This window comes from Haliaeetus leucocephalus, unplaced genomic scaffold, assembly GCF_000737465.1.
Source record: "Haliaeetus leucocephalus isolate CR32 unplaced genomic scaffold, Haliaeetus_leucocephalus-4.0 Scaffold1, whole genome shotgun sequence".
NCBI classification, from domain to species: Eukaryota; Metazoa; Chordata; class Aves; order Accipitriformes; family Accipitridae; genus Haliaeetus; species Haliaeetus leucocephalus.
In genome coordinates, this window is record NW_010972437.1 from 24,414,610 (window position 1) to 24,426,373 (window position 11,764).

The 11,764-nt window shown below is 37.6% G+C and overlaps 1 protein-coding gene across 1 annotated transcript in view; it reads right to left on the reverse strand.

Annotated features, from left to right (window-relative positions):
* The window catches only part of OSBPL11 (oxysterol binding protein-like 11), a 28,624-nt gene extending 17,543 nt beyond the window's left edge, over positions 1–11,081 (reverse strand). The window contains exons 1-5 of the mRNA XM_010568992.1: positions 11,015–11,081; positions 9,753–9,928; positions 8,877–8,956; positions 7,696–7,878; positions 2,744–2,945 (exon numbers count right to left, since the gene is read on the reverse strand). Coding sequence (XP_010567294.1) covers positions 2,744–2,945; positions 7,696–7,878; positions 8,877–8,956; positions 9,753–9,928; positions 11,015–11,076 — 703 coding nt within the window. The 5' untranslated portion in view covers positions 11,077–11,081. The remainder of the gene's footprint in view (positions 1–2,743; positions 2,946–7,695; positions 7,879–8,876; positions 8,957–9,752; positions 9,929–11,014) is intronic.
* Between the last annotated feature and the right edge of the window lie 683 nt (positions 11,082–11,764).

Consider the following 11,764-nt stretch of genomic DNA (forward strand, 5'->3'; position numbering starts at 1 on the left):
AATCTGCTCTCAGCTATTTTGGGTAGGCACAAGCTATTCTCTTCACTTGTGATCTCCTCCTCCCCTAAAAGTCTTCACCCCATTTTTTTTTTAAATTTGTCAGCACTTCCCCTCTGCTACAACACAGACCTCTCAAAAGCCTACAGTCTTCACTTTCAACATTTTTCTTCAAGAGCTGCAAACTGTTGTTGCAGTTCACCTTTATGATAACAAAGTATTTTTTCTTTTTTTAAATCCAGTACATTTCACCACTTTTACCTTGAATTTAGGAAAAGTTAATAGTTGCAACTTTCCTGTTCACCTTTAAGTTTGTGATTTAAGGTACACCTTGATGCAGTTGGGGCAGTATTTTCACTCTTCTGTTATTTTTTTTGTCTTCTAAGAATTTATAGCAAACTGGCATTCTTACATAATTTCCAATCCTTGTTTTTTAAGCCTGACGAACACTTGCCCAACACATTCTTAGCAGTCAAGTACCACTTTAACAGACCCAAAAATACTTTTTTCCACTTCATGTTTAAATTTATGTTCTGTTAGACAAGTGTCCTCTTCATCATCACTTCTTGCTGCACCTCACTCGTATCTAGCTGAAGTATGCTGACCTGCCTTTATGATCCTAGGAAGATTAAATAGCTTGTATATATTTTATTAGATAGAACAGTCTGTATGCAAGATTTTTTCCTACATCATTTTAAGTTTTCCTATACTTAAATATAGAAATGCTTCCTGCAGCATTTGAATTAAGCTGCAATCCTTTTCATTTCTATATGAACTTCTGAAGCCTACCAAAAAGACTCCACCAGTTGAACCAGAAGGTGAAGCAACCCTCCTGTCAGGAGGGGAAATCTAAGCTAAATGGATTAAAAAAAAAAAAACAAAAACAAAAAACCAAAAAACCTTCTTCTCAGTCCTTGAAAGGATCAAATGTATTACAGTGTCTCTAGAAAGGCCACATCAGTGGGAGAGTGGAAGGCTGCAGAAAGGTGCGTGCATTCTTTTAATGGTCTGGTTTTAAATCTGGCCCCAGTAATGCATCATCCACTCTGCTGCTCCTCCCCTCTCCATCCATCTCTCTAGGATACCACCAGAAATCTTCAAGATTTGGACATCTTCAAGCAACGTTTTTAGATTTGGCCATTAACAGGCAGATACCAACTGAATAGCAGTCAGATGAATTGAGCTTTTCCCTGCATAGTTTAAAAAATTAAAAAACAGAAACAGTCATCAAAAAAATCCTATCATCTTAAGTTATTACACTGGTGCTCATTGGACTCTTCTTAATTCCCCAGATACAGTAATGGGTCAAAAAAACCCACCTTAGTAATGCACACGCGAAAATGCCAAAACAAAGACTTCTGATGTGCACCTCCCACAGTTATACATCAGTAGTTAAAAAAATTCACAGGGAATAGGAAGAGTTCTTTCAGTGTGAGTAACTTTGGAGTTCAGACAAAGATTTGGAGAGGTGCCATCCAGGTTTTCATTTTTAAAATTAAATTTTGAACTGACATACTGCAAAAAAGTTGATTCATACTATTCACAAATTCTCTTAATGCCTGTGGTGATTCTTAAATCACAATCTATTTTTATATAGTTTTAATACTTTTATATAACATATTTTTTCATCTTAGAAGCTAAACTAATTACAGCTCTGAAATAATATGCACTGACAAACTAAGTACCACAAATATGATAGGAACATGGGAAAGATAAGGTAAGAGACAACTTACAAGTGTACTTTGTTACATACTTAGCGTATTTATCACCTCCGTTGTGCAAGAGAAGCATCTGAGCTCACAAAAGGCCACAAAGTAAACACATGAAAAAATCACAATAAGATGCAAAAGAATTTACAAACACAAAAGAACACACTCAGTTCCATACACTGCACACAAATTAGGTGGAACGATTCTGGTAAGCACCTACTTGCACAGAAGTGATCAATTGTGCAGACACAACAACATATTTCTCTACTGTCTGTGAATGCATGTTAGTCCACACCCATGAGCAGTAGGGTTTGTGGGTTTTTTTTTTCCTTGTTGGGGGGTTGGTTGTTCATTAAAAGAAAGGGGGGGGTACCTTTAAGCAATTTGCATTTGCTTACAAGTCTGTTCTGGCCTCAGAATGGAATGCAACACTAATCTTAGCCCATGTTTTAGACTAAGATGTTAACTCAAAATAAGAATACTGATACATTAACAGTATTAATAATAACCTGTGCAAATGTAGAGCTTTGTATTTTAATTCTTAACTAGAAATGAAAGCTTTTACATGTGTTTAGCTTATAAAAGGTATTTAGTGTGTAAAAAAAAGTCAGAAAAGCGTGACATTTGACAGAGCTGTACTGGACACCACATATCCTAGAATCTGCAATCCCACAAAATTCCCCCTCTACTATTACCGTTTCTGAGTAGCCAGTTACATCCCAAAGGCAGCCTTCTTGTTGTGGTGCCTTATGTACTTTATTCTGTTGTGACACGCTCCACAACAATTAGATGTTACTTTTATGCAGTTGCTGCCACAAAATTCTAGATAGAATAAATGATAAAAAAAATATACAATATGCATGGAGTTCTAAACAACACCATCAAGTCAGACTCTGGAAAAACTCATAAGAAACCAGGCAGCCGGGCAGTTTTCTCTGCCCACGTGAAACTGAATTTAGTGGAACAAGCGTTTTTGCAAGGAGGAAAGGATTTGTATTTGTTACAGAGTTCTGCTCTTTGTGAGCATCTATACCCACCTGCTGGTAAGGATCCCTTTTGTTGAGAAGCATGTTGTAACTGGAGAATATGGAAACAGTCATTTAAGCAGTTCATGGTTGCCATGGAAGTTGCTTTGAGCATTAATAGGTCTTGATCCAAGGATGTAAGGTGACCAGAGACAGGAAGGCATTCTATGCTCCTGATCAAGTCTCTCTGCTGGCCCTCAGCCTGAGACATCATCTGTCAATCAAAACAATCATTTATCAGGTGATGGAAGTGTGTTGTGATACATGTATAGCTGTGCACAGAGAGGATCCCAAATGATTTTATGACAATAATAAAACTACAAGGCAATAGTTGTATGTAAAGTTAACTGTACTTTTTTTTTTCTTGATGCAGCTACTAAAGAGTCATTAAATGCATGATGAAATTCCCATGGCAATACACGGCACCTTATTAAGAAGCAAAAGAATATCAGTGACTTAAAAAAAAAAAAGCAAAGAGGAATTTGAACATGATAGTTGCTGCAGTAAATATCAAACACTGTCATGCCACTGTCATGATAGGGACAGGGGGGGAAAAAACACACACACGCATTCTGTGTGAGGAGTAATTAAGCTCTGTGCTCTGCACAGCCTGGAAGAGGATCTATGAGGTACTATCCGTGGGTATCAAGATCTTTTCACTCCCTACAAGAAGAGATTCAGCACTTTAAAGGAAAAGACCTGTATCACTCAATTTGGCTCAAACCATACAGGATTCTCATTTATTGTCTGCACTGCCACCACGCTTAGGATCACTATCTCACTGTTTACTTTGCAGAGAGGGAAGAAAAAAAAAAAAAGCAAGATTTTCACCTTCATTATGTGTTCAAATTACAGCTTTCCTGTTGTCATTGTCCCCCTTGCTCTCCTCCAAGCTCCTTTCCTCCTTCACACGGAGCTACATACCCCTACATCACAGAACCTGCAACAGCACATTTTCCACAAGAGGCATAGCGGCAAAGCACACCAGCCATCAAGCAGCACATTGTGGTCTTCCAAAAACCTACATACCCTTCTCTTTGTACTCACAGAAGCAAAATATTGCCTGATTTTGCATCACGGGGAGGAAAGCAAACTTCTATACATGCTAGCCCCTTTTCTGGGGAGGTACAAAAAAACCAGTATCAATGTAACTGGACAGCACTACTCTGCAATATTTACATGTTCTGGCAGTTAAGTTAAATGTAAAAACACATAGATTTAGCAGAGCAGAAGAATTTCTTTAAATAATCTGAGATGCACTCATTTGTTTAACTGCTATGGTGCTACTTAGTTTTTTAATTCACCAATCCTGACAGTATCGTACTGATTTTTTTTCCAGCAACTTCGCCTGCAATCCCTTCCAGGAACTGCTCTTAAGGTTTTATGCAATAAATACTTAAGCAATATGTATTAATTCAAGTTCATGGTATGTGGTATTTGGAACATTTTAGGGCTTGGCTACATAGCATGCTATGGTGTGAATTTACAGAGCATTGGCTCTTTGGAAGTGGAGTTAACTGTGCACAGTCAACCTTAGCATGTCCCAAGAGTGACAGGGCATAAAGCTAGTAAAATGCTTAGTTACATAGCCTTGCCTATGCAAACCCACCAGCTGCTATCAGAACATGCGTCTTATTTTCTTCCAGTCGTGAACGTGATACAAGTCTTTGTGTGCAAGTTTTTTTCCAATAGTTTGAAAAACTCTTCTGGATTTAAAAAAAAAAAAAGAAAAAAAAAAAGACACAGATAATTAGTTGACAAGTCACCACAATCCTTCTGGTGATCTTCACTCTTAGTAATTTACTATGTGGTACCACCCAAGCACCTCATTCCAGGATAAGGCCAGACAATAGGACAAGTCATGCTATACTCAGCATTGAAGTTCAAATAGGCACATCTCCAATTTCAAAGGACACACTTTGAACAGTCCTAAGTTCTTCCTGCTTATATACTCCAATTTGTAAAAAAAAAAAAAAAAAAAAAAAAAAAAAAAAGTGTCAGGAGAAGAAAAAGCACTGTGATTAAAAACTCAAAATCTATCAGAAGTACACAGGCTACAGATCTTACTTTGCAAGCACACGCACCTGCAACCTGCATTTAGTGCAAGTCAGCATAAAGATCCTCTTAGATCTCCTGCTTTGCAAGGTATCCAAGTCAGCAGTGTGACATGTATTTGGCCAGGAACAAGGGGAAGTAGCAGGGAAAGGGACTGACAGAAGACCCAGCTATAGTGCAATTCACGGGAAAATCAAAAAAGGTCACTGTGCAGCAGATCCTTTGAAAGAGAAGTTGTTCTTCCCACAGATTCTCAAACTGAATCTGTAAGTATTCAAGCTGTATCACACTCAAGTGTAACAGGCATGCACCTGCCCTTCTAGTATTTTTAACCATATCTTAAAAAAAAAAAAGTAGGCATTGTATCTAACAAGCATTTTAGCTTCAAAAAGGTAAGCAGACTGACATTCAGAAAAGCTACCATTACTGAGGATTCTTCATTTGTACAGGTGAAAAATTTTAAGTTGATAAATAATCATGCTGTGTCACCAAACTCAGTAACAATCGAAAGAGAACATGAACGGTTTTCTGTGCTCTTTGCAATGCTAAGAAAAATCATTCCACTTTACTTCCTACCCAGTGAGAATCCCAATTAGAGGACGCAAGCCACTGCTTCAGTGCTCTAGCTCACACACTCTCCTCTTTCCTCCCTCAAATTTTGAATGCCGTATTGCTATTTGAAAAGTCAAAAAGTTAAGAAGCCACTTCTGGAACATTACCTCACTTAAAGGTAGCTTCTCAAACACCAAAATACAACAACAGATAAAAGAAAGAAAAACTGCTAAGAGAGCTATTAGCATGAATACTGTAAATATTAATGCCATATTCTGTATTGTTGCTGTTTTCATGCAATAGGTAGGAAAGTGCAAATACTATTTAAGTTTACCATATGTTGTAATTGTTGTACCACACTACTAAGAAGTTTATCACAAGTAAGAGGTAACTTGATGAATCAAACTGAAAAGCAACTACATGTAAAGCTTCAGTTTTAAAATGAATTTGGAAGACAAACTTCTCTTTCACAAGATAAAGCAGATGAATCAGCTCATTAAAAAAAACAGAAGCCACAAGAACGCCAGCTGAAGTTTTCCTGGGTACCTGACAGGACTTCACATGTCTTTGCATTAGCACTATAGGAGACTTTACTGCTAATAAAAGATATGAATAGGATAGCAGCAGTTACCCTTTTGCAAGAACAGTCTGCTGTGGATAGAGATATTCACAGATTTTACAGTCTAAAGAGGCAGTCACCTTGTCTAGCCTACTGAATAATTATACCACAGCACTTGATTTAAATCAAGGAACAATGACAATGTCAGCATACCATACCAGGGAAAGTATTTTCAATACCCATTTACAGCTTCCCACTGATGAACTTACCACAATGCTCAGCCACATATTTTAAGGTTAAGGACACTCACAATACAGAGCACTCTTCTGTCCCAGTTTGTCTAAGTTCAGTTTCTAACTATTCATGCTTCCTAGAGCCTTATTTGCTAAATTATAAAGCCCTCCATTAGAAACTTATTTTTCCCAAGAAGTGTATCACACTACACTAATTACACTGCTAACATTAAAATAATCATTAATATCAACACTACTACTAATACAGGTTTGCAGTTCAGCAATAAATTTTGTGTTAGTATTATCTTTAGATTCGCATGATCTGCCCTAGAAATATTCACAAGTTAAATCAGCCAGTAGTCAGTCCATTCTGTTAGTCAAGATGGAAAGGTAATTATTTCTGTTTTTTTTTCCAAAATGCACTACACCTGAATGTGTAGTGGAAAAAAAAAGCACGCTTCTGAATTGCTCATTTTATTTTGCTCTTTTCAGTCACATCCATCCCTAGGCAATTTGTCCACATGAATTAGCATACCAGAAAGTGGTATTAATACTTGTCCTGGTCTCAGCTGGGATAGAGTTCATTTTCTTTCTAGTAGCTGGTATAGTGTTATGTTTTGGATTCAGGATGAGAAGAATGTTGATAATACACTGATGTTTTCAGTTATTGCTAAGCAGTGTTTAGACTAAGGCAAGGATTTTTCAGCTTCTCATGCCCAGCCAGCAAGAAGGCTGGAGGGGCACAAGAAGGTGGGACGGGACACAGCCAGGGCAGCTGACCCAAACTGCCCAAAGGGGTATTCCAGACCATGTGATGTCATGCCCAGTATATACACTGGGGGGAGTTGGCCGGGGGTGGGGGCTCAGGAACTAACTGGGCATCAGTTGGCAAGTGGTGAGAAATTGCATTGTGCATCACTTGTATATTCCAATCCTTTTATTATTATCATCATTTTATTATTGTTGTTACTATCATTATTTCTTCCTTTCTGTTCTACCAAACTGTTCTTATCTCAACCCATGAGTTTTACCATTTTTTTCCCCAATTCTCTCCCCCATCCCACTGGGTGGGAGGGGGAGTGAGTGAGCGGCTGCATGGTGCTTAGTTACTGGCTGGGGTTAATCCATGACAGTATTCTTAAACATCAGTCATGACCAATTTCTCCTTAATCATGGGAGATACAAGTACAGCTTAGTCAATTCTTCTATAGTGTGATGTGGGAAGAAAACGTGTATGATATAATAGTACCACAGTATGTGATGTTATACTTCCTTAAGGATATTCCCATGTCACCTGTAGTGCTAGGACTTGCAAGGATAAGAACATGCCAAGTTCTACCTTGAGCATCAGGATATTATTGCAGAGTACAAAAGTCATAGAATATATACCACATACTTCTACAGCTAGCCAAGGCAAGTTACTTATCCTCACACAAATATGCAATAATAGCTTAGGACATGCTATTGACAATATATCCAACTAAGAATAGCAGGTTTCTCCACAATCCCACAAATAATAGGACAGGTCTTTAAAAAGATTATTGGAGAATTTAAGGCATACAAACCTCTCTAACATCTACAAGGTGGTCTGGCTGCATGATAGGAACTCTTTTTCCAGCTGGCAATCTGTGATGTCCAACATTGAAAAAGGAAACTGCATTTTGACTGGGTCGTCTTTGCACACCAGGAGAGTTGGCACTTCCTTGGGATGCAAGAGAGAAGCTGCGAGATTTCAGAGGAGGGTTGTTCTAGTGAACAAATAAGCATATTGAGAAACATTTACAATTAATTTCTAATAACCAGCAATTTTGATTTGAAAGATACAGCAGAACACTTTAATTCTTATTTTTCATAGAGCAAGGACAGATGACAAAGCCCTAATAACATATCAGTAGCAACTGCTAAATAAATATTTTGCAGTATGTGCTGACAGTTGTGCTGTTTTATAGTCTAATTATGAACAATCTGTGAATGGAGATTGATCAATACGTATCACTTCTCTGACTTGAAAATTAGTCCTTGATTTGCAACAGTACTAGAAATTGACTCCTAACAGACCCTGCAAGGATGGAGCTCACATTTAAGAGATGGGATTTCATTTAGAACTATTCATTGAACTTATCTCTTGCAACAAAGCCAGCTACAAGACATTGATCTTATTTTAAAAGCAAGGTTTTATTCAGGTATCAGAATAGGTGTTATGGTAATCAGGAGGTTCTATAAAACCCACTATATTCACAACCACCACATGCTTAGCAACCACCCTCAGATACAGTGTTGAAGACTTGCTTCTCAAACATGGGAATTCATCCTAAATGTATTTGTAGGCTGTTGAGTGTTTTTTAAAAAACAAAAAAGTAAAGGTTAAATAAAAAAAAAGGGTAACACTCCCAAAATGGAAGGGATTCAATAACACTGAAGACCTCTTTCCTCATCCATTAAAAAAAATGCAAAACCACTGGAAAATATGGGTCTGATACTCTGATCTTTCAGCTCACCAGTACCTGCTCAGGGAGGACCATTCAGCTTTTCAGAGGCAAATGGCCTTCACTTTGTTTCCTTCCTAAAGCATATTTCTATTACAAGTCAGCTATTACTCAGAAAAACATTTCTTGACTTAAGTTTCAAGCCCAGCCACATGCCCTTTTGTAGTATTTGTCTTAGACAACAGGATAGTTGTATTTGCAACTACTTCTACCACCAGACGAAATTATTTTTGCCCATGAAAATATCAGTCATACAATACCTTTCCGATAGCTTCCGTGTGATGCTGTGTACATATCTGTAGCCTGCTAACCCAGTGTTGCCGTTCTTTAGCATCAGTAGCTAATAAAAGCAAACCAAAAGGGTTATGTAAATGAAGACATTCTGAAGTATGGGCAAAACACCTGCTTAATTCTTTAAAACAGTCATAAGACTTTAACAGCGCAGAGTTTTTTAATCTAAAACTTGTTCAGCTGACTGTAATTAACTTTCACATTAAATCAAGTTCAACATAAATGGCATGTATATTTTTCTTTCCTTTTTTTTTTTTAAATGTTGTAACACAAAAGTAACTTTAACAAACAATAACTTCCCTCACACATATTTTTATCTAACAACATGACACATTTTCCTGGAATAAGAGTAACCTGAGTTAGAAAGTGACAGCAAGTCTTCAAGGGAAGAAATACTAAAAGATATTAGCCCAGATTTCCATAGCCTACAAAATCAGAGAACGGGCTTCTATAACCACCACATGAAGGCTAATAAACTGAACATTAGGAATCATATACTTCTCTGCAAGCATCAACACATTAGTGTTACCTATAATGATTTAGAAAACTTTGAATCAGTACAATTTAAGGCCATTATACGTGGAGATTAAACTCCATTCTACACATCTGAAGTTCACGGTATTCTGAAAGTCATCAAACCCAAAGAGTATGGAATTATCCATAAGGAAGGGTGGTTTCTAACTGAAGAGTGGAATGAAAGTTTCACATGTAATTCTCATTGCAGCAGGCTGCCAAACAAGTTCTCTCACTTTGGCTGTGCAGCCAAGCCCAGCAGAGCAGCCACAGGTGAGAGCCAGGAGTGTCCTCTAGTGGAAGAATCCCCTGCCCAAGAATCCAGGTCCTACCTCTTAGTTTATACTGCTCCCCGCTGGCAGCATTGACTGTAAAGGTATGAGAGTCTTCATCACTGGGTGAAATTACAGCTCCAGCTAGCTGCAGGGTACCCCTGGGCTTTAGATGTCTAGACTGCTCATTCACAAAGTACTCCAGCAGGCCAGCATCATTGTTTAAAACGAAAAACCTGCAACGATAACAAAGCAAATACACTAAATAAAACCAGCTTATTCTTTTCTCTTTTTTTGGTGGGGGAGGAGGGTGGTACTTGGAGAAGTCAAGACTTTCATTACAAGTTGGCACAGATGGGGCTGGGACTTAAAGACTTGAGTCAGTACATCCCCAAACATATGAATTATGTGTGCAACAAGACTGCACAAAAATTAAATTCTTAGCAATTTTTTTCTCAGAGACCAGGGATTGCACAACAGAATAGCGTGCCCACAGAAGAGTGCTGCTGCAAGATTTTGGGAATCAAAAGAATATCCTGAATCTCTAAGGCTTAATACTTCCTTAAACTACATAAATTAAGGGTAGAACAGCCCCAGATACACTTGAGATACAAAACTGTAAAACTGAAGCAATTCCAGATTTAAAAAAAAATTAAGGTCGACATTATACTTCAACTATTCAATTAAGTTTAATAAGGATATTGACACAAGTCACTGCACGCCAGTGGTAGTACAGGAATTTGGCCAGTGTGGTGTGCAAAGGACTTGTCTCTCCAATATTAATTTGGTTGCACTGTGCTACTCTAGGAACAGCATCAAGCAGGAAGCCTGACCAGAGAATTTCACCTGTCAAAGAAAAGCAAGTTATTCCAGGGGAGACAGACTTCCTGGGGAACTAAAGGCAAAAGCTTGCTTGAGTTTGAATTTTCAGTAAAGAAGTCCTAATTTATTTATTTTTTTAAATGATGGCATGATTTGGCATAAAGCTGAAGACTCAGCAGAAAAAACAAAGACAATATTTGTAATGGAAAAGGAGAAAAAAATTACTGCTGTACATGCTTTCTACACATACAAGCATAGTTATAAGCCACCAAATGAGTTAACTGCTTCATACGTCTTATGCATTTTTTTATTCATGCCTTAATACAAGTATTATTCATCTACACATTAGCTTAATCTATATTGAGACAAGCATAAGACTCTTCCATAAAGTTTGCCTCATAGAAAAAGGGAAATCCAAATATTTATTAAAAAAACCTGAAATATGTTTGTTTAGATGCTGCAGAGACCAACATTACGAAAAAGCACCATAAAAGACTTACCGATATTGCCAGCCAGTGACGAGATTGGTATACTTCATTAAGTAGCCATAAATATTTTCCATGTGATCACTATTTAAAAAAAACAGAGAGAGAGAGAGAAAAGCAATCAGACAATACCAAACAAATTTTCAATCTTCTCAGCTTTTGATCATCATTATCTATTCTCAGAAAATTAATTTCCATCTTCATTTTTAGAATGGCATTACCATTTTAATAAAGCTACCAACATAACAGATTTTCCAGCCTCGTTTCTAAAATAATTTCATAAGACAGTTTAACCAGACTTGTTGAGCTCCAAATAATTTCAAAGAATAGTTTCACCAATACTTGAGTTTTATTCAACAGGCACTTCTGGACACATTTTTTACTAGTTTCAGGTAATTAAAGACTTAGTATCCAAGCTTCTTCTGTTTCCTGCTCCCTCTTCTAAGGAAGCTTTGTATTTTTGGACTCCTGAACAAAATTAAATTTCACTAGCTTATTAACAGAATCTTGATCACGGTCACCAACCAAAAACAGCGCCTAGGTACTCCTACAGCACTGTGGTTTTATTTATCCTTAATGCCCAGAACCCTTCCCAACTACACAGTCATGGTCTTGAACAGATGTTCTACAGGACACAACAAGTGGGCACAGGTCACATCAAGATACTCCAAAATGTAAAACAAGAGCCGAAACATCTCCTCCAGCCTGGCAAGAAAATCAGGTAGTTTCTCTTTCAAAGCCTCAACTTGCAACATCCACCAAAAA